The sequence below is a fragment of the Anoplopoma fimbria genome, chromosome 3 (genome assembly GCF_027596085.1).
Source record: "Anoplopoma fimbria isolate UVic2021 breed Golden Eagle Sablefish chromosome 3, Afim_UVic_2022, whole genome shotgun sequence".
In the NCBI taxonomy this organism is placed as follows: domain Eukaryota; kingdom Metazoa; phylum Chordata; class Actinopteri; order Perciformes; family Anoplopomatidae; genus Anoplopoma; species Anoplopoma fimbria.
The window spans coordinates 4940684-4963917 of record NC_072451.1 but is presented as its reverse complement, the minus strand read 5'-3'; the positions used below and the strand labels follow the sequence as shown (position 1 = coordinate 4963917).

Here is a 23234-nt window from a genome sequence, read left to right as displayed (position 1 = left end):
GTGCTTGAATCAATTAGGTGGGGGGGAATGATCTTCCTATAACCTGTAAAATCCCTCTTTATAAAAATTCCATGATGTTCATCCCGCTCTTGGAGCCAATTACAATCCATGCTGAGCCGATTGACCGATATACCAACGGGGGCCGAACCCAGACAAGAGATTCCTCTTTATTCCTGTTTACTTATTCATGAACAGCCCCGAAACAAGGACACGTGCTCCGCAATATTTGTCCTTGTTTGTGCCTTTTCATGACTGAATGAATAGATCAAGGAAATTCCATTTCTCTGTTTTCCCGGGTGAAGATGTGGAACTTGTTCCTGTAATGGTAGTGGAGCCTGCATGGGCCTTGGCAGCTGTGTTTGAGTGCTGTCAGGAGATATGGCTACTTTATGCAGGGAGGAAGCCCGGTCACCTCGAGGGGCAGGGAAGGCTGCAGTGGAAGGTTTCTGCTCCCACCGGAGTCAGGGAGCTGTAATCCCTGTCGCTGTGAGCCACACAGAGAATGTCTTCAGGTCAATGTAGCACCGGTTGGAGGATAGCGGTTGGTAGAACACTGGGATATTATTGACTTACCCACCCAGCAGTGTGTGTGTTAGTGTATCAGTGTGGGGGAGTTATTTCCAGGGGTGTGTGTTATTGTGTGAGAGGGAGGCTAAGCATGTAAGCCAGTGTGTGTGTGTGTGTGTGTCTGTGTGTCTGTGGGTGTGTGTGTGTGTGTGTGTGTGTGTGTGTGTGTGTGTGTGTGTGTGTGTGTGTGGTGCAGGTGTCAAGTCGTATTGTCAAATCATTTTTATGGGTTGTTTTTTCCGCTCTGGGTGCCATGTGGGTGCGGGCTGCCGAAGAGAATGCAAGTATATCTACTAAAGTACTGTACTGCTTATAATTCTGAAGTACTTCAAATTTACTTGAAAATATCAATGTTATGCTACTTTATACTGTATTATACTTCACTATATTTTAGAGGGCAATATTATACTGTATTATACTTCACTATATTTTAGAGGGCAATGTTTTACTGGATTATACTTCACTATATATTAGAGGGCTACATTGTACTGTATAATACTTCATTATATTTTAGAGGGCAATATTATACTGTATAAAACTTTCCTATATTTTAGAGGGAAATATTGTACTGTATAATACTTCACTATATTTGAGAGGGTAATAGTGTACATTTGCTGATCGTTTATAAAACATGATGCATCGCAAACCAGCTGTTATATTTCCTTGTTATATTCCCAATAGTGGTGTGACTAAGTATATTTTCAAGTACAGTGCTGTACTTTAATGAATGTTATAGATAAATCATATAGCTGTAAATATTGTACACCTATGCTTAACAGTATTTCAGAGGGAAATATTGTACTTATATTTATATGACAACTATTACTAGTTACTAGTTACTTTTCAGATAAAGATGTTAAATATAAACCAATATTATCAGTTTACAAAATAAGATTTTTGCTAACTGTGCTAACTAAGTCAAATTTTGCATTCTGCAAATGTTTACTTACAATATAATGGAGTATTTTTACAATGCCATAGAGCTGCTTTACTTCAAGCTAGTAAAGGGAACTTTAATTTTGTGTTGATTTATGTTGTTCAATCAATTATGTGGTTTTACTGCAGCAAGGTAGGGCGGTCTGCTCCACCCAGTCTTCTGGTTCTGGTTCTCCCCTGCCTCCATTCCCTCAAAACGGACCCAGCAATATGACCTGGGCCTCCAGGTGGAGCAGCGAGGTCTCCACCTCCCAACAGAGCTCTGACTGCAGGTCTTTAATACACAAAAGCGGCAGCGAAGCCGAATCTGGGTCTGGGTCTGTCCACGCTGAGCTTGCCCCCGCTGGAGTCTGAGCTGAAGGACTTTCAGGTCAACCTGCATCATTTCGTCTGATTTTGCACGGAATCCAACCCGGTGACTCCGATGACAAGCATTAAGAATAACTACATGGAAATAGCCAATTTTCTCGCCAATGGTGTCATTTGCTTATGTAGGTCATATAGAGGCATCAGTTGGATTGCGACAGTTTCATAACCAGTTAAAAGTTCCTCACAGTAACTTTAAGTAAATGATCTAAATAGCGCCATTGCTTATGTTTGTGTGACAGCTCACTTGACGCTGTCCTGATGTTGCTGACTTCACCCTATCGGCAAATCATGTATGCAAAATCCTATCATATGAATAATGTAAATGCATTGTTTGATCCAAATCTAAAAAGGCGCTGCTTATAATTTCTTTAGATCAAACTGAACATGTTATAAGAGAGTACAGATAATTCATGAGACTGAATCATCAATGCAAAGGGTTGGAAACTGCCGTTGTAGTGTCTGTGTCGGGTGGAGAATCGTACCATCAGGATGGGGAAGTTCTCCTGTCCGGCTTTGAAATCTGCTCTGTTGCACAGGCCAGCAACGTTAGACAGAGCAGCCCAGGTAGCAGAGCTCTTGTCAAAAGCCAAACCTGGGAGAATAGCAGAGGGAGTTGTGTTAGAATTTCTTTTTTCCTTCTTTTTTTTTAAGTGGGGTTCATGCAGTATTTATGCCATTGACTTAACTCTTGGTTCACAGAGTAGCACTGGATATTGTAGCTAAATAACAAAGCAATCTCTTATTCCTTGACAGAAGTGATTTTTCAATTCCCCAGTCTGGAAAATGGCATTCATTTTTAACTAGAAAGTCTCAAAAAGTTAAAGCTGTTAATCAAAATTTCATCTCTTCCACTCAATCTGAACTGAAAAGGACCTTCCCTCTGTTGTGTGCATTTTCTTCATTTTAGCCAAGACTGGAGTGGTCACTGTCACCATTGTTGTGCAAAGAGAATATAATAGCATCATGCAACATACAGTAGGTACACAGTGGCAAACTGCAGCTGGAGTTGTTGAACTTGACAAAGCGCAGCGCAAAAAGGCTCCAAAACTTGCAACAGCTGCAAAAAAAAAAAAATAGTCTCTACTCCTGAAAAATGAATACACTGTGTATTTTTTTTATTCAGCACTTTCACTGTTGCAACTGTTTGGCCTCTGTCAGCACTGCTAGCTATTCATTGTATGATTGCCTAACTCAATACTCATTGGTATGCATAGAACACCTGTTTGCTTTTTCTTACATATTCCAAACCTTTTTGGTTTTTGCTAATAAGCTTCTTTGAAATTGGGCTCGGTTTGTTGCTGTTTGGTAGGAGACAGCAATCCGATTGGTTCTGCTGCAGAGGTCTTGCTGAGGAACTCTGGCAGAGGACATGTTTGTGGCTGGTGGTTATGTCGCCCACACTGCATACCGCTGCTCAATTAATCCAAGCGGTAGTGCAAACAGCAATGTCGGTTGGCGGTGTGAACATTGGACAGATGAATTTCAGCAGGTGGTCACACTCCCTCTAAGCATTCCCACACAGTCTCTATCTCCCCCTTTTTCCTTTATGTAGTCTCTCCATCTTTCCCCAAAGCTCTCTCCTTCCACTCTTTCTCTCTTTCCCCTACTCCTCCCTTTTCTTTTCATCTCTGCCTCTCATTCAGTCTCACCCGTCTGGTCCTCGGTGGTGTCCGCCTCGTGGATCTGGTTGTCGAACCACATGTGGGCCACGGTCATGCGGTTCTGGGTCAGCGTGCCTGTCTTGTCGGAGCAGATGGTGGAGGTGGAGCCGAGAGTCTCTACGGCCTCCAGGTTCTTCACCAGACAGTTCTTCTTCGCCATTCGCTTGGCAGTGAGAGTCAGACACACCTGGGAGGACGGTGGGAGGTGAGGGGGGGGGAGAGAGAGAAATAAGATGAGCGAGGTAGGGAGGATGAAGATAGGAGGCGAGGATGGATGATTGTTAGTCGGCGAGGAGAGAGAGCATGTGTACGCACCGGTGCATTCAAGTGTTTGTGCATGTGAAACCATGCGTGGTCCAGGTGCCTTACAGCGTATGTGTGTGTTGCTGTGTGCGTGTGCATGTGTGTCTGTATGCATGTATTTGGTTGGCTGGTTAACAGTAGGTGCACTGGGACATAAAAATACGATGAATAGACACATTCCATATGTCGTAAGAGACACATCTAGGCACATAAATTAAAGCTTACCACATTACTCACAGAGCAACAAACGCAGCACGAACGTGCACAAACATTTTCAAACAAAAACTCACGGTGTGTTTAAAGCGAAAGCAACTAAAGAAAACCAGTCACTGGAAGTTAATTTATTTTCTGTGACCAGTGAAATGTCGACTGATGGCATTTCAAATGCCAGCCGGCATCCACCTCAGCAGCAACTTTGTTTATTGTTGCAGAAAAGTTCGATTCACTTCAACATTTGAGCGACTCCAACGCAATAAATCACCTGCTTTGTTTTAGCATCATTAGAGCTACTGCGGCCAACATCCACTGAGGGTAAATTAGTTTGGGGAAAAGCACAGGCATAACTAATAACACTGATGATGGCCCCGTTCCATTTAGGCGTGCCAGCAAACCATGACAGTGGGCCAGCAGGCACGAGATGAGGGCTATCAAACTGGCTCAGTTCTGCAATAATCAATATTTTGATGTCAACAATAGATCAAATTACTGCATGTGATGAGAAAAACAGCTGCTCAAGATGATAAACCTGCAGAGAATTAACACCAAACTCTGCATTTACACCTTGTACACTACCTGCCCAGCACCAAACAGCAGACAGACAAAGTTAGCAACAAGCTAGTGAGGAGAAGTCATACATGATAATGTGTGTAATATCTGCAATATGTGGAATATGTGGCTGTGATGTGCTTTCGTACATGTTGCTTTGTTTATATGTTGTCTGTTTCCTTGTTATTACTGCTTTGGAAGTCCAAAACAAATGTTCCTATGGGGACAATAAAGTATATTGTAAGTTTACCTTATCTTATCTTATCTTATCGAACAGCCAAAGAGCCAGATATATTTTCCCATGAGTTGGTGGAGACCAAAACAGAGCTAAAAGGAGAGTAAATGTTAAATGTTTATTTGTTGGGTGTCCAGCAAAAAGGATCCTAAATGAATGATTATGTTGCTCTGTGCATGCTGGATGTGTAGATATTGCGTCAAAATAGCTTCCGAATATGTTCTCCATAACTTTAAAATGTATGTCAGCTATTGTGCCAAATCAATCAAAAACAAATCAATGAATACAGCTTTAAATGGAGTGAAACAATTAATAATGCTATAAGTTACATGACTCATTATCATAGCTCATTATCATAGCTCATTAAATGTCACTGTCAGATTAAAAATCTAATCAGAAAAGAAAACGATAAAAATAAAAATAAAAATAACCATTTGTAACACAAACCTTTTTTTAACCTTTGTTTGTGTATGTAACAGCAGCCAGTTTATGGCTTTCACCCATTGTTCTGGTCACTATCCCCGGAAGCATATTCTGTCCTGTCCTTGCTACAAGGGGACCTTGTTTTTTCTATAGTGAAGTGCTCTTTTGAGATCTTTATTGGGGAAAATCAGTAAAAACTCTAATAACAAAGAGAAACACACACACACACAAACGACTCACAGTGACAGTAGCCAGCAGTCCTTCAGGCACGTTCGCCACAATGATGCCAATGAGGAAGATGACGGCCTCCAGCCAGGTGTAGCCCAGGATGACCGACAGGATGAAGAAGCTCACGCCCAGGAAGACAGCCACGCCCGTGATGAGGTGGATGAAATGTTCGATCTCAATGTTGATGGGCGTACGGCGGACTTCGAGCTCTGACGCCAGCGTGGCGATGCGGCCCATCACCGTGCGGTCCCCAGTGCAAATCACGATGCCATGGGCCGTACCTGAGAGGGATCAGGGATTCACTGTGAGTCTCTCTGGACAGAAGCATCAGTTAAAACACAATACATTTTACATTTTTTCATCAACCGCCAGTTTGTGACAGTAGGTCAGGTCAGGTAGATGTCATATTTTTCTAAATGGTGTCTATTTTATTTTGTTGAAGAGAGAGCTCTTTAAACAAATGTCCAGCCCTCAGCTGGATGATGGGGAGGTGATGGGCTGGATAAAGAGCAGTGATGGATGGAGGAGAATTACGGGTGTTGGCCAGTGATTGATGGTTGAGCACACGCCGGACTGAGTGAGTGAGGAAAGAAACTGACTCAGGTAAAATACAAATAATGTGATCTACAGACCTCGGCAGATTTTACAGGGACTAATTTCTTTCAGTGCAAAGTAAAAAGGAGATCTGTGGATTACAGAGTCACAGGGACATTGTTTCAGGAAAGAAAATGTAATTAAAATATCTTTTCTATTGCTGTGAGCACCAGAATTTTTTTTAAAAGTAACATCCATTATATTAGATTGGAAGCAGAAATCTCAGGGTGAGATCAACACCTGGGAAAATAAAACCCAAGCTATTTTCATAGCTAGACATCACCAAAGAGAAGAAATGGTGCTTTTATATCCTTTAACACAACCCACACAGATAGGTATTGAGTAACAGTCTATAAGGCAGCAGACTAAATATAGCTTATACACATAAATACTTCTATTTCTGATTCACATATTGAACTTTTAAAGGGAAAAAAAGCGTTTTAGAGATAGGATGCAATTAAATTCTGAATCTTAGATAGTAAGTCAATACAGACCAGAATTTGTTAAAGTGCTTAGAAAAAAATGGAAACAATTTCTACATTGGCATGACAACTGGGCATGACATCTACTAATAAAGATTATGTGATGATTGAAAGCTCCTGAACATCTACTAAACGGAGCTTGTGGTTGGTTTGTTCAAGAATGAACTTTGAACCTCAGGTAAATCATCATGCTGGATGAATATAATACAGACTGGATCCTCCAAAATTCTTAATTCTATTATTAAAACTATTAACTTTTTTCCAATATGAATGTACTTTAGAGACAAACGTTATAAATCAACCTACATTAGAAGTTAAATAAGAACTTGATGAAGTTGCAGATTCTAATATGAGAAACCCATTGAAATGCTTCCTGCATCACCGTTTGATGACACTAATACACCACATTAAATCCCCATCGGATAAAACACTCGTTAATAATCTCAATGCATTCAAAATTCAATAACTACACTCTACTGTAGGATGGAGGGATTGCTGTTCTGAGGAACGCACAGAAACATACTCTTGTTCGGGCCATAAGGCCAAAACAATGTTGATCTCCAGATGGCAGAAAAAAAAGAATTTTAAAAGCAATTAGAGACAATCTTGGCCAGATGTGGCCCACTGACCCTCGACACAGTTGGTGGAATAGAAACAGATGTTGCGGGTCTCAAGAGGATTGTCGTTGGTGAACTCTGGAGAGCGGGTCTGAGGCTCCGATTCTCCCGTCAGAGACGAGTTGTCCACCTTCAGAGGGATGGGGAAGAAAGAGAGGAGAGAACGGTGTTACCCAGTGAGAGTGAGGAGCTCAGACTGACATGGTGTAAATGAGAGCAGCGGCACCTATCAGCAACAAGTGCAACACTCTTGTCATGTCAAAACCATATCTGGTTATTTTTCCCGCACTCCTCTATGGAGAAATACATACAGTTAATTACCATGTTGGGGTCGAGTCCAATAACACTGCTTCAGAATCAAGTGCAATAAACTCAAGCTTAAAGTGGGACATATTGGAGACATGTCATCCTATAGCATCAGTAAGCACTGAAACAAATCAAGGTAAAAATATGTGTAACAGAAAGCCGAATTTCTACCTCATGAGTATAAAAAGAATTCTGCTTAATTCAGTTACGTTTTAAAGGCGCAATGAGTATGATTTTTTTGTTGTAAAGTGAACTAATATCATCAACAGACTGTGAAGTGGTTACAGTTTTAGCGTCATGTCAAAGACGTCTATGTATTGTTTTGCAGAGATATCTACTGCAATTAGCATGCTAACCAGCTAGCCCCGTCCCGGCCGGTCTCGTAATACCACTTATACCTTGCGAGGCACCAAGGGACTTTCAGTCACGTTGAAGGTACATTGTCTGTGTACGTTTTGATAGTTTCTTTATTACGTTAAATGAAAAGCGGCAGAAACAAGCAAACAACTCGTATTTTTATCCAGAAGACTACTTCGCCGGGAGGAGGCTCCGGGAAATGGACCTTCAGTTAGCGGTTAGCTGTAGCAACTAGCATCCAGTCAGTGCAAACCACAGCCCAGAGGGTCTGATCCCAGGAGACCACCCTAATTTCCCGCCATTTCGGTAGACTTTCTGTTGCTGTCTTTACTTCTTCTTCACAAGGAGGACAGAAATACCCAAAATCCAAACATACACATACTGTACGGCCCCCGATTCGTGGCACAGTGAACACAATATGGACCAACGCCACATGAGAGATTAGAAGATAGCAGTGTTATTTTGGCTGTCTGTCAGAGTTTCAGCTGTTTAGTAAAATTTGCGTGTCCTCTCTGATGACTGTAAATGTAGATTGTATGGACCCTGTAGTAAAATGCTAAAATGCTGCCCCCTATTTGTTTGGAGCATGTGGCCAGATCTTACACATTGCACCTTTAAAAAACCCAAATCAATAGAAGACAAGTAAGCACTGAAAAATCATGCTACGTACATTTTTGCTTGTCTGGAGGCAAACCGTACTCATGTTGCACAAAATTAGAGCATTTTCGTGGTGATGTAAAGGCAATCATAAGACTGTACATAATGTGTGCGTAAGTCTGATTAAAATGTTGCTTGTTTGCACCAAAAAAAAAATTGACATTTGGGGTTTGGAGTGAAATATCCCCCCCCCCCCGCCTACCTTGCACCCGCTGGAGGAGATCACTCGAAGGTCAGCTGGGATGCGGTCTCCCCCTTTGATCTCCACCACATCTCCCTGCACCACAAACTCAGCATTGATCTGCATCTTCTCCCCCTCCCGGATCACCAACGCTTGCTGGCATGGAGAAAAAAGGAAAAGGGGGGAGACGATGAGGGGAGAGGAGGAGAGGGAGTGTGAGGCAGAGAGAGGGAAAGAGTTTGGGAACAGAGAGAGGATTAAGTCAGGGGAAGAAGAGCGATAAAAAAAGCCAGAGGGTGTAAAGGTATGTGAAAGGAAGAGATGGAGGGATGAAAAAAGGGGAAAGACAGGTAGAGGAAGAGTAGAGGGAGTGAAAAGAGCCTAAATAGATTAAAGAATTAGGCAATCGAAGTGCCAGAGGTGGATAACGCGAGGGGAGTTTTTATACAAACACACTCACAATCCGAAGTTGGCTCAAACATTTATTCTTCCTTTGTGCAAGCTTATTAGGTTTCCAGATGAGTGTGTAAGCCCTACTTGAGGGACGGCTTATTGACGCAGAAAGCTGGGAGATTACACCAAACACCAACGCATCAATTTACCTGTGGCACCATTTTCTTAAAGGAGTCCATGATTCGGGAGCTCTTGGCCTCTTGGAAGTAGGAGAAACAGCCAGTGATGATGACCACGGCCGCCAGCACCACGCCCAGATACAACTGAAACAAGGGAGGGGGGGAGGAAGTCGGTGTCATTATCGACTTAGTTTGGTTCATGTTAGGCCTGTTTAGCGGATTTAGAAACCTGGAAACGGTTTTAAAACGGCCAAAACCTTAAATGCAGGAGTGCAGGAGAAGAGTTAAGAGCAAAGAAAACCCGAGGAAGCTCTCAGTCTTAGGAGAAGATTTAAAAGGAGAAGCCGTCCTTGGGCTGAATTCTCGTGTTCTACTCCTGTCATCTTGGATGGCTCATTCAGTGTTAGTCCAAGTTAACGCCTGTCTCCCAAACCCAGAAAAAACAAGAACTGAGACTCTGATCTACGGGACCACCAAGAGATGCTTTGCTGAGCTGGAGTCTGGCTCTGTAGACTCGTGGTTGTGTGAAAGAGAGGAACATTTATTCTGGTGTTTATTTTCTGCGAATATTTTCAGTTTTTACCAGTGAAAAAAATCTGTTGAAGGTGCAGCTCTTATTGATGCACAGACAGGCAGGCACTTTGGATGAAAGTGTCTGCCAGCTGGTGCACTGTACTGTATGTCCTGGACTCCTGGAAAATGAAATTCTTACACCTTGAAAAGTTTCCTCTTTTTTTTTTTGAAAGGTGCTGCTTTCAATTGACAGCAACAACAGAATGTTTGGTCGCTGTTTTTAAAACATTTGCCTCCAACTCAGCGTTCTGTTTTTTTGCAGCTCCTGGTTGTGTCTTCACATGTTTTTTTTGCAGATTTCGAGCTCAGCTCTGTTGCCTCTGTTGCCGGGAGACACTTCTTCAGCAGCTGTACAGACTTTAAGGGCCAACATCTGTCAGGGCAGGTGACACATTCAAATCTACTAAAGTTTAAAGGATGGAAATAATTCATGTTTCATTTCCAGATTGCAAACATCAATTCTAATATATGGCAGTAAATTATGTAAATTCAGACGTGCTTTTAAGAAGCCTGGGGAAGCTAAAACATTTTCTCACGCCGAAAGAAGACAATGCAATCTTTAAGCTCGATAAATCATCAATATAATGTAAAATTAGGGTTTAACAGTGATGTGTGCAGCCCTGTTAGGGTGGATTTTCTTCTTAAATAACTGCTTGTACATGATGCAAAGGCTCAAAGTGCCAAATCTGCAGGCAGCCGGGGCTTTTTTGAAGCAGCAGAGCATCCAGCTGTACATACTCTGTACTGAATGTGGAGATTAAACAGGGGGGAGATTAAAGTTACCACGTGTGCATGTGCGTGTCAACCCTACTGTATGTTACTGTATATTATGCAAGGGGTTTAATGCTGCCAGGGGTTGGGAGAGCGCTGAATGATGATTGCATAATGATTCTGAGACATAAAGTTCAGTATGGATGGCTGCTTGGCTCCCTTTGAACAGCGGGTGGTCTGAGTGTTTTATCCCTGCTAATGTCAGGACCAACACCAGTGTCAGTGTGGGATTTAATGTGATTTTAAGTGGGATTTATTTTTTCCCCTATTCTTTTTGAATGCCCTTACAATTAAAAGTATCTCTTCCCTTGTCTTTTTTCACTGTATTTCCTCCAGTGGACGACGGCTCCGTGTTGGTACGAGTGACCTAACTGCGTTGCCATTTTGGCCGGGACTCTCGGAAAGGAGATTAAGATCTCAAGAGGCCATCCTGGTTAAGTAAAGGTCATATTCAAAAAAATCTCCCGACAGGAAAGAGAAAAGTATATGGAAAGTCACCCACATGAAGTATTATGACACTTTCTGGACTCCTAACCTTTAAGTTAAGATTAGATTTAGGATTTATTGTAAAGGGTATCTCCGGTATTTTTCAACATGGACCCTTTTTCCTCCATGTTTTTCTGTCTAAGTGACGAATATTGAACGAAAGCGCTACAGACTGCCACTAAACGGGCTGCGATGTAATAACGCCTCACCATCAATGTTCGTCAAATAAAAGGCTCAGGCATTATGGAAAGGACCCCTGCAGAAAAAATATATATATCTTTACCTTTCCCTTGATTTGGTTAATTTGTTATTGTGTCTAACCAACCATTAGTTTGCCATAAAATATTTAGTATGTAACAATACATAGTATCTCAACAGCAGTATGCAAAAATTACTAGCATGTTCTACTACCTCCGGTCGCAGCATGCAAGCCAGCATGCTTTTCTGGCTACACAATCCTCTGTGCAGCAAATATGTGAGCAAGAGGGTCAAAGTTCAAGGTGCCATGTTATGATAAAGTTGTATGTATCAATTGTATGCATACTGTGGCACACTTTTTTAAAGGCAGCTGCAGTGTGTACTAAAAGTAAAACATTTCTTTCAAGGAGAAACCTCATTCTGAAATCTTGCATTGCATCCCACATTTTCGTAATCAGCTTAATATTCAGCCACAACATTGGAAATCTTTTAGATTACATTAAGCTAAGCTTTCTGTACTCCAACACACAAAAAACTCTCACAGCACTGGAAACAAGTCACATGGCACAATAACAAACAGAAAGGTAAAGAAAAAACGTTTTATATCTCTTTTGGGTCCTTTCTATAATGTATCAGACGCTTAAAGATAAGAAGCTGAGCATGTACATGTCAAAAATATGTATATGTATAGTAAGTGTGTGTCTGATATATGTGAAATAACTTTATTTGACCATGTAATGAAGTTCAGTGGAATTGTGATATTGTCTTGTATGAACCAATTAAATGATCCTTTGACAAAATGATGTTTTTGTTAACGCCTCCACAGACATTCTAATTAAAAACAAATATTAAATTTAAGATTTGTTTAATTTGGAAGATGAATCTTTCTTTCTTAAGAGCCAATATTACACAGACTGCTTTATTCACCCTTATTAAGAGGCAATCTGGGCTGAATCGCTCCTCAACCTATTAAATGTAATACAGAAATTGGCGCATACTATATGCACAAGGGAGTTTTCACACCTTCACATTCTTTTAGCAGTGAAGGTTGCCAGAAAAATGGTAAACAAATTGGAATACACATGCAGTTAGAAAGATTCTTAAATTTGGGGTTTCTTAAGATGCTACATCAATGGAAGATATATTGGAGAAATTGATCAACACCCTAAATGCCAAAGATCAAGAGATTAATCAACTTGATTAACTTCAATCAATACCTTGATATAGAGGTATAAAAGATGAACGAAAAAAGGATTTGTTTTACACGTGTGAAGAGTTTTGTTTGACATAATGCAGAACATTAGAGTACAGTGCATTGCATTTAGATATTGATTCCTTCATTTTACATATGATTTAAGCATACATTTAGCATATCATAATGTATATTATTATGTTGAATATTTACTAGTAATAAAATTGTGATATTGAACCCAACTTTAAGGATAAACAGCCCGGTCTCACCAAATGGCATATGAATTACACAACAATTCCCATCATTAAGCGTGCAATAACAACGCCATTCTTGCTTTTTTGTGTCATTAAACGGCATGTAGTCTGTACCGACTGCAACGTAATTGCAAATGTACAAATGTGCTACACTCAGAACAAGAGACGTAGTATAAAATGGAAAAAGACTATTTTATTGTGTTGGAAGGGAGGTGGATGTGTCAAACAGACAGTTGAGTTAATTTGAAGTTACGTTAGTTATTTGTATACCTCAGGTACTCAAAGGCACTTTACATGGTAAAAAACAGAAACAGTTAAAGCAATAAATATATATAACAAAGCAGATAAGCGACATTATAACAGTTTAAAAAACTAAACAAAAACAGCCCAACCATAATGTTTTTCCTGAACCTAACTGCAGAGTTTCACTGTCGTAAAGTGGTGTAAAATGACGAAAAGCCAAAAATGCGTTATCATAAATGTTGTGGTATATGTCTTCCTTAATAAAATAAAAGGTAAGCAAAATAAAAATTCTAAAAACAGATTTAGGGTTAAGCTTAGAATGGTTGGAGTGTGCATATGATCAGTATGTCTGTACAATATATTCCATCTGCCTGTGTATCCATCCGGAAATACATTATAATGATGGACACAGGTGGAATTGCATATGTTTGTCTTCATTTGTCTCTCCTGTACCTGTACTACAACCATAGCGGTCTTTGTTTACCTTCATCCCTCCCAGTGTGTGATTAATATGTAAGGTGCGTTCTTGTACATGTGCGTGCATGTTCTACAAGCAGACACTCACGTTGTCATTGGGCGCCTCGTCCTCTGTGGCCACCTGGATGGTGTAGGCCAGGAAGCAGAGGATGGCGCCGATCCAGAGCAGGATGGAGAAGCCGCCGAACAGCTGACGGCAGAACTTGACCCACTCCGGGGTGGTGGGGGGAGGGGTCAGGGCATTCGGACCGTCCCTGGCCAGGATCTCCACAGCTCTGGTGTGGGTCAGGCCCTGAGGGAGGAGTCATTTGAATGCATGTCTTTTTTTTTTTTTTTTTTTTTTTTTGCTTGTGCTGGGAATCTTATTACAACACAACGACCCCATTTTCACCACGGCTTAAAAAGCAATTTTACTGCTTCAGTTGCAGAACATCAAGTATTCCTGCCTGGCCTATTTAGCACAACGAGTATAATAAAGCAGGTGACTCTCCACATCTAAGGTTCAATGTCTTTAACTGTTGGATGAAACCTCATTTGAAAAAATGTCATGATTTTATGCCTACTGGTGTCAAGGTCTGATTAAAAGAAAATCCATGTAAAATCCCCCTGAAATACAATCATTTAATTGTATTAGGGGGAAAAAAACAAATTGTCTCTTTATCAAAGAAGTTTTTGACATTTTTACAGCCGGCAATATTTTCTGAGCACCCCCATCTTACTTTAGTTTTTTTTCAAATACCAATATCAAAAAGATTAAAATCGGTTTCATTTCACCTGCAATGTCAAACGTAAGGTAAGCAGCAAATGTGTTTACAGCATAAAAACGTGTGTGATGTGCTTGTATCTGTCTGTGTGTGGGATTGTGGGAGTTGTGGTGTCTGTGTGTATGTGTGATTGAGGGATTAAAGATGAATGAGGCTCAAGGTGAGCTGGGGACGCCGCGGTGCATCCAACTTGACCAAAGTAATGTTTGGTCTCCGTTTGGATGTTGCTCACCAGTACAGACGAGCAGAGATTACGTCTCCGTGGGGGGATTTAACAGCAACTCTTTGTCGTGTGCGTGCTTGCATGTGTAAATGAGAACACTTGTGTGTTGTTACCCGTGAGAGATCCACTCCGTAGCGTTTTCCCAGATCATCCAGAGTTAGTTTGTGGTCATCCTGCAGGGGAAAAAAAAATCTCTTTTTTATTTGTGCTTTAGGGGAACAGACACAGTAAACAGAAACATTGTAATGTTAATTAGTTAAATATTTCTAATATTTCTTTACAGTAATAGGCTGTAAAAGGAATTTCAAAAACCGACCAGGGTCAAATAGATTGTGAGGGCGTAGCGCTGATGCACTACGCTTCTCCATCTTACTGCAGAAATACTTTATTCAATGTTTCTGTCATGGATCCAGGGGCTTCATATATCTATGATTCATTCCCCGTGTCAGATCAAAGAGGTCAAACAGTGATGTCCACTCCCACTGCATTTCAAAGCAGTGCTGAACTATAGAGATGAGCAAACTGTCTGATCTCAAGTAAAATCTCTTTACCTTGAAAAACTATATAACACTGTTTTTCACAGTTACAAAGGAGAGCTTGGCGATATATGTTGTTTTTCTGGGTTCATTTTGTTGTTGTTGTTTGGTATTGTTATTCCTGTTCAACTGGCCAATGCCACCTTGAGATATTTCCACTGCAGCTAAAATGGAGTTTGGTACAGTAGTGACAAAAATTCCAGCTACCAGCTGTCAGGATGGTGTCAGCTCCACAGAATGAAGGGCTGCTTTCTTCAATCAACCATAGGACAGGCAGAAAAATCCATCAGTTCGTTCACCAACAGTATCCCCTCAGAGTACCACAATGAAATGTAGCTTCAAGGGATTTGCCCACAATCAACGCTAGTTAAGCTTTATTTATATGCCCCTCCACCCAATATTGATCAGCCATTGTCTGGTGGTTGTTTAACGGATTTCTGGGCGGGGGGGAATGTAGGAAATCACTAACTGAAGTACACGAAGCAGACTGATGAAAAGCAAAACACAACACTTAATCCCAAAACTACTACACTAAGTGTTGACAGCATGCGTTTTTTTTCTTCCTTTAATCAGTCGCAGGCCAACTCGATAATTGACAAGAGCTGCTTTATCAGAGAGAGAGTTCACGCAGCAAAGCGTACCCCAGTTTTCACGGGCATCGCTCGGCTGCGTTTTGACAGCACCTCAAAGAGATACAGCTCTACACAAGACAAAAAACCCTGCGCCACGCTGCTGGTGGCCCACAAATTATTCAGTATCTTTCAAAGTACAAAGACGAGCAGCCAGAGGGGTGGTAGCACAGATAGGAGAGGACAGGCTGGCTCGGAACTCATCCACAACTGACTACACTAAGCAGTTTGGATTGCCTTTTTGTTTACGGGGCCACTGTTTTCATTTAAAGCCTTGTTAAATAACCCGGTGTCTTTGGCGTAACATCATTTGGGAGCAGCGGCGATGGAATCAATCACCGTGCAGAGTGAGTGTGGGCTGGAGCAGTGACAGCTTGTTTTTTCTTACCAAGGACACTTCCTTCTTCAGCTCAGCCAAGTCCCTCTCCTTCTTCTTCCTCTTCCCTCCATTCTCAGCACCACACTGAAAAAGAGAGATTACCATACATCAGGTCTGTAGGCCATCATCACAAACCTCCACAGAAAATAAGTTGCAGAAGCCACATGCTGCTTGTAGCCACATCGTGCCCCCCCCCCCCCCCCCCCCCCATTTACATTCACAGCCACGTATTACAAGCTATCACTGTGTGCACAATGTGCTTGATTCATTTTCAATCTCCTGGCACTATTGGCAAACCATTCAGTAAAATATAGGGGAGAAAATATTTCTCTCGTAGTGAGAGTTCCTCATTTGTGCGAGCGAGAGAGAGAGAGAGTGTGTGTGTGTGTGTGTGTGTGTGTGTGTGTGTGTGTGTGTGTGTGTGTGTGTGTGTGTGTGTGTGTGTGTGTGTGTGTGTGTGTGTGTGTGTCATGAACAGTTGGAAGAATGGTGCATCATGGAAATCATCTGCTGCTGTCAGTCTCTCCTCTCAGCAGCACGTGTGCATGTCAGTAGAAGGAGGGGATCCACGGAGCGACCGAGAGGAGAGTGTGTGAACGAGTGACACAGTGAAAAAGTAATCAAAAAGAGCCAAAGAGGGGAGCACAGAGCTGGTGGAGTGCCTGAAATGTGTCTGGCATAGCAATTTCCCCCCACTGTGCGTGAGGAAGATTACCAGCCTGTCCTACCATAAAAGCTAAATGGAATGGGCCTGATGGAGAGAATAAAAACAAAATTACGTAATTACCCAAATAAACAGCAAGCCGGGGAACAAAACCTATTGAGGAGAAAAGCTATCATCCTGAAATGTTACTGTCTTAAAAAAAACAGAAGCATTGTGAGAAATCCAGCCCTGCAGACGCATTTAGAAATCTCAGTAGTTTTCCATGATGCATGTCCACGCCATATGCTGTTGCCGTATATAAGCCACAGTAGGAACACAGACTGAGTCATGTTCATCCGTTCACTTACAACAGGAAGCAGAGGTTTGAGTGTGATAGAAACATACTATTTTTCTGTGAGTTAGTTTGTTTTTTAAATGAAAAAAGAACTTACCCCTCTGCCCATGCTGGATGTCCAGACGTCTGCAGGTTACAGTGTGAAGGACAGCGCTCAGGGGCCCCCTCCGCCACAGCTGAGACCCCCGCCCCCATGTGTGGAACACATTGGTGGCTTTTTTTGGGCCTGGCACCCCCCCCTCGTTCTCTCACTACTTACTCCCTCCTGTCTGGGTAACCTGAGCCATGCAACTCCCCAATACTACAATCCTATCCCAGGGCCTCTCTGTATCCAGGCCCCCCTCCACCGCCACCACCTCCACCACCACACATACTCTCACACAGCGGGGTTTCTGTGTTTGTACCTGCACCTGCTCAATATGTTCCCGTCCCCCCCCCCTCACAACACACACAGGGTCCCACAGAGAACAACATCCTATCAATCACTGCCGTCAACACAACAAATGAAACCTTCAACTCTGCATAACGTAGTGGGCTCAAACTGAATCTTCTGTTCTGCAAAATAAATCCTGCGATAAACAGTTTAGTTTATGTGTAATTGATACTCAGAGGTGAACTTTCTCCTGCTTGAATTCAAAGTGACTTGTAGCCGATGCAACGCTGTGCTTAGCTTAAAGTCCAACATATTTAGAACATAAGGCAGGTCATCAACGCCACGCCCACACAACAGATGCAGCGAAGAATCCCGTGTCAGATAAGTACCAAATGTCTTTTGGCAATTTTATTTTACCCTTCCCACATTGCAATGCCTCTGAAACCTGTATGAGGATCTATTCTTTGATGTATGTATGTATGTATGTATGTATGTATGTATGTATGTATGAGCCACTGTAGTGATACTGCACTCCTTTTCAAGGTTTCTTCCACTTTTTTTTTTTCCAAGGATATGTTTGCTTGCTTATTTCGCTGTTCTTATCCCCTGAGTTTAGCATATGTCCTTGGTGTGAAAAAGTAAAGAGTCTCATTTCACAGCAATGTTTAAAAAATGTAAATATAACAGAAACCAGAGAAGTAATTAAACAGGTCATGTAACCTCAATGGGTTAAGTAGCAAGAGAGTGTGAAAGCTTAAATTATGTTACGCTAATAGAGTCTATACTTTATAGGGAATCAATGTAACTTTTGAAAGAGGAAATAAAACGTTTATTTTAAGTAATAAGCATAAAGTGCACTCTTACTTAATTCAATAAACACAGTAGTTTAGCTCCCACAGATTTACATGGTCTGGTGCTTTGATGTGTGATGTAGCTTATGGTGGCTAATGTTAGGTAACTTTTGATATTGTTGTGAAACTGGCGTCACTAATGTGACGTCGGTTTGCTGACTTCATGACTCTTTACAACTTGAACTGTGTCAATTTATTTTTAACATGTCACAGATAAACATTTAGACATTTAAATTACCAGAGTCAAACAAGCTATGGCAATGACGTCACACCTTAGTTGACTGGGTTCCAGTACAAGAAGGTCCTAAAAATGGGGTTTGCTCCAGACAGGTAAGCTATTATTAGCAATACCCGCTGATAACAGGACATTACAGTATTATTATGCCCATACAAACACAGACGCTACACGTTAACAGAGGGGAGTTGGGCAGAACTTACACATGGAAGACTAAAGTGTTAATAAACAGCATATTACAAGAGATTTTTTTAATGTTGATGCACGGAGCAGCCATCTTGGATTTTGAGTTTGGGGTTTGGGGAGTTATTCAGATTTCAATCAAAAATCCCAACTTCATTCGGAGTCATTCCCAACTTTGGGAATTAGTCCACAAATTGACTCCTATCTCTTTTTCTTCTTTCTCTGTCAGGCATAATGTTGCATACCACTGGACCCATGAACCACAATCTTTTGTACATATTTACGACCGCATGATCAAGAACCTCTTGTTTATGGAGGGTGATTCACACGTTCTGAAAAAGCATTTTATTATCTCTTTCAGACTGTCTAAGTGCTCCTTTCTACTTTAATTTGGTTTAACATGGTTTTAGTTAAGTGTCGTTGCCAGGGTTATGTGTTGTTGCCAGGCAACGACGACAAGTCTCTTGGAAACCTCCGGCAGTTGTTTGTCAAGATAATGTTACATATCTCACTTTTAAAGCCACAAATGAACATTTTTACCTTTCTGTTTGTGTGCAAAATATACAAAGAAGATCCAATATTTTAAAAAGTTAGATTTAAAGGTGTTGATAGGCATATTTTATGCTGTTTTTCCCTCCTTCCAGCTTTTATGTTAAGCTAAGCTAATAGTCTCCTTAACACACACACACACACACACACACACACACACACACACACACACACACACACACACACACACACACACACACACACACACACGAGTGATATCAATCTTCTCCTCTAACTCTCAGTAAGAAGGTAAATGTGTTGAACCTACTTCCCAAAATGTCAAACTTTTGCTTGAAAAGGTGCTATAAACATATCGATTCTCCACATAGTATCTCCAAAGTCCCTGTTTTTAGGATTTGAACATGTCTGACTTTAGTGACTCCAAGTGGTAGCATCAAAAGAGACACTCTGGAACGCCTCCCCCCCCTCAGCCAGTCATTCAGGTGCAGCAGCTGATCAGTTCAGTGGTCACCAGTTAAAGACTGTGGTTGTACTTTGAGTGTAACTGTCTGAATATGAAGCAGAGCATTTCTGAAAAGGTTACGTATGCTCGCTGAATCCGGCCTGGACATTAAAGTCAGAAAAAATTAGGCCGTTTTGAATTGCACCTCATTTTTGTGACCCTGTAAAATGCTAAAAGGTTGTAAATGGTCACTGAGCATTTATTTTCAGTTCATCATCATTACTTTTTGGTAACAAAGGGTATGGTGAGGTGAGACCATTTTATTACTCACCTGCTGCCTAGAAGCAAATGTTTCAAAGTTTATTAACCAAAAAGAAATCCTTGTGAATTCCAAAGGAAACCACTTGCGTTTTTTGTTCAGCATTAAAAACCTCCAGACTAACTCATCTATAAAGTTCTTATTGTGTATGCAAATGTCTTTAGATAGCTAATAGGGCTAGTGCCTTGTCAGAGTATTCAAATATTTAAAATGGTGGATATCATAATTTTTCTTTGAGGACTTTCTTCTTAAAAGTTAATGGAAGTGTATCTTGGCAGAGACATTAGTGGCAGATTTATACAATGCTGGAACTCAAAGAAAATAGACTGCAGACATTTTCAGCTGGGTTTACTTTGTCTTCTGTTGACAACAGCCGCGCTTGGGGCTTTAATTTTTATTTACGCTCTCTTTACAACACATTATACAGAGTCATCAAAAGTTGTTAGTGCTCTGGAGTTATCACAAGCATTAAAAATAAATGTAAAAAAAAATGTAAGAAGCTCCAGTCATTTGAAATAAACAAGGGGTTATTGTGCGACGTTGACTAATACAGTTTATAATACATATAAAACATTTTTTAAAAAGGCATTTTAATGCTTATGTCAGGTGTCTGTGTGGCTTTGCTGCAAATAGAAGAAAAACATTCCAACCAATCCATGTGACTGGACAGTTAAACAGCGACTAGTGAAACAGATCTCCAGTTATAAATATGTGGATTCTAGCACCTCCATTGCTGTTATGAATTTTAAAGGAACATTCAAGTCTACACTATCCACCCTGCATATCAAGCACGCAGATCGCAATCCATCTTTGGCTCAGGGTTGGGGAAGGAGCACCTTTAAAAGAAAGCTCTGGGGGAAAAGCGAACTCTATCTGTGGTGATACATATGGATTTCTGGCTTGGCTTAACACGCCAGATAAGTCTCTTCCTCCTCCAAAGCTATCTCCCACAGCAAGCACCTTCCTCCCCCCTCCACTTTTTTTTTCTCCCCAGCCACATCGCGCTGAATCTGAGGCTAACCGAACCCTTATCCACCCTTCATCTTCTCTCTGACACCGCACGACAACCTCGATTTCCCATCGTCTCAGAAATAAAAACGTACACCAGAGAGACAGCCACACAGTACCTTCCATAACACACAAGGTCAGAAATATAATGACATATTCCATCGAATACATTACATTTCTTCCCTGCCTCGATAAACATGTTCTCCATGTGTTTTCTCGTACACATGTAAAATATGTCTCAGAAAACATTATTTGCTTTACTTAGGGTGATATAATGTCATTTGTTTTGTTTTGCTTTGTATCAAATCTCATTTTTAGCACTCTTAACTAGACACACATATACACAAAACACGCGTCGTATTTTTGCGACCGGAAGAGAGCTAGCTAGATTATAAGTTTCTGTTTGGCGTCTTCAGTGAGAATTTAAGGGCGGATTTCTGCCCGTGTGTTTCCGTCCTTTGCCAGTGAGGGGCAGAGGGGAGCGTTTTGGCCTACGAACCGGCAGAAACAACACAGTAGAGGGTCGGAGGAAGAAGGGAAAAGGCGGGCTGGCAGAGGGACGTGCCTTTTTGGTGGGAGGAGGCGTTTTGAAGGGCAAGAGAGAGGGCGTTCGTCAATCATTGGGCATGCCGCAGGGAGGGGAGAGAGATGTCCGTCATCGAGTTTTAAAAAAAGAGAAGAAGAAGAAGAAGAAGGACGAGGAAGGAGGGAAGAAGGACAGAAGAGAGCGGAAAGAGGAGCAGAGCATTGAGCTGTAGGCCTGGCAGTCAGATAAGGAGAGGCTTAAAGAGTAGAGTGGATTGTGTATAGGCCTTTTTCTGTAGGGGGGGGGGGGGGAATAATGCAGTGCAGAGTCTAGACTAAAGGACAGGAAGAGGAGGAGATAAAGAAAGACGGAGAGAACGAAACGAGGAGAAGAAATCCCAAGATGGGGAGCAGAGATGAAAAGTGAACAACAAGGGGAGTGGAGGCAGCAGGGGGAGGGCGAGAGGGAGATGGAGAGAGAGAGATATCCTGTTACCAGCGCGTGCTAAAATAATTATCCCCTGGGTTGGAGAGGGGAAACGTGCGGGCGGATTAACTGGACCTTAAAATAACTCGGAGAGCGTAGACCTCTTCCTGGTAAGCCTGTTTTGTCAAGACTCGCCGGCCCGTGACGTCATTCCAGGTCGTCGGTCGCCGGCCGACGAGTCGACAGCGGAGTCGTTCACTCACAAACAGAACAGAAGGCTACCTCTTTCTTTTTTTTCTCCCCTCCCTCCCTCCCTCCCCGTTAGCAGAAAAATGTGCAGCTGTTAACAGTAAGGCCGTGTGCTCTTATGGGGGCCTGAAATAGCCCCCCTTTAGCCAGGGCAGGGGGACACGGGCGACAACCTCCATTAGCTCAAATGTGAGAGGATTGAATCACCCCGAGCTCGAGGGCTTGAACCTCCATCTACGCCGGCTGAGAGCAGGAATCATATTTCTCTCTCACTATCATTCTCCCCCCACCCCCGTCTCTGTCTCCCCCCTTTTTTTCCTCCCTATCTGAAGTCCAGAGTGCACTCTCACAGCTCCGCTCAGTGGGTGTGATTGAGTCGTAAACATTAAGGGCGGGGGTGGGGGGGAGGATTCAGGAGGATCTAAACACAGAGGGACATATTTTGGGTTCCTCTTAAGGAAGTTATGTGCGTTGTTAGCGTTGGAGCAGTTTTACAGTCTGCCCAATGAGTGCATACGGGGGCCTCCAATCAGCCGTTGTAAAAATCATTTGACGCCGTTGCCACTGATATAGTAGGACTATTCTTACAGCCAGTGCTGTCTTGAAAGAGTAGAGATAATGGGAAATAATGGGGGTCGCATCAGGCTGGGCAGAATAGGAGGGAGCAGACTAGAGGAGTGGAAGCAGTCATGGAGAAGTCAGACCTTTATCTACAGGAGAGAGAAAAGAGGGAAGGGAAGTGAGAGAGGAAGAGAAAGAGGATAGAGCAGTTAGCATATAAATCACTTCTGTAATTTGAATTAACAAGAAAAAGTCAGGAAAATTCACAGTGAAAGAGGAAGAGATAGGGTGGGAGAGGGAGAGAAAGAATGAAGATCAGTGTGAGGAGGAGGAAGTTAGAGTTTGACACGTCGCCTACGAAAAAAAAAAAAAAAGAGGAAAAAAAACATGGCAAATTGGCTTGTCGCCGCAGCTTGGTATTCGCGATGCGTATCGGACGCACTTGGAGAAAGCGACGGATAGGATCACAATGAAAGGAACCAGAAAGGCAAAACCCGGGGAGCAGCTTTTTTTAGATTTTGTTATCAAACCCGGCCGTCTTAGGGGTCTCGCTTCGAATGGCATATCTTATGACC

The 23234-nt window shown here is 42.0% G+C and overlaps 1 protein-coding gene across 2 annotated transcripts in view; it reads right to left on the bottom strand.

Moving 5' to 3' along the window:
* The window catches only part of atp1a2a (ATPase Na+/K+ transporting subunit alpha 2a), a 43909-nt gene extending 21784 nt beyond the window's left edge, over positions 1 to 22125 (bottom strand). The window contains exons 1-10 of one of the 2 annotated variants that reach the window (XM_054596855.1): positions 20848 to 22125; positions 15988 to 16032; positions 14548 to 14607; positions 13536 to 13739; positions 9284 to 9397; positions 8703 to 8837; positions 7193 to 7310; positions 5500 to 5768; positions 3522 to 3720; positions 2355 to 2464 (exon numbers count right to left, since the gene is read on the bottom strand). In XM_054596855.1, coding sequence (XP_054452830.1) covers positions 2355 to 2464; positions 3522 to 3720; positions 5500 to 5768; positions 7193 to 7310; positions 8703 to 8837; positions 9284 to 9397; positions 13536 to 13739; positions 14548 to 14607; positions 15988 to 16032; positions 20848 to 20889 — 1296 coding nt within the window. In that variant the 5' untranslated portion in view covers positions 20890 to 22125. Of the gene's footprint in view, positions 1 to 2354; positions 2465 to 3521; positions 3721 to 5499; positions 5769 to 7192; positions 7311 to 8702; positions 8838 to 9283; positions 9398 to 13535; positions 13740 to 14547; positions 14608 to 15987; positions 16063 to 17073; positions 17086 to 20847 lie in introns of those variants that run through there. The other variant, XM_054596854.1, reaches the window with a different exon arrangement.
* Positions 22126 to 23234: the final 1109 nt, after the last annotated feature.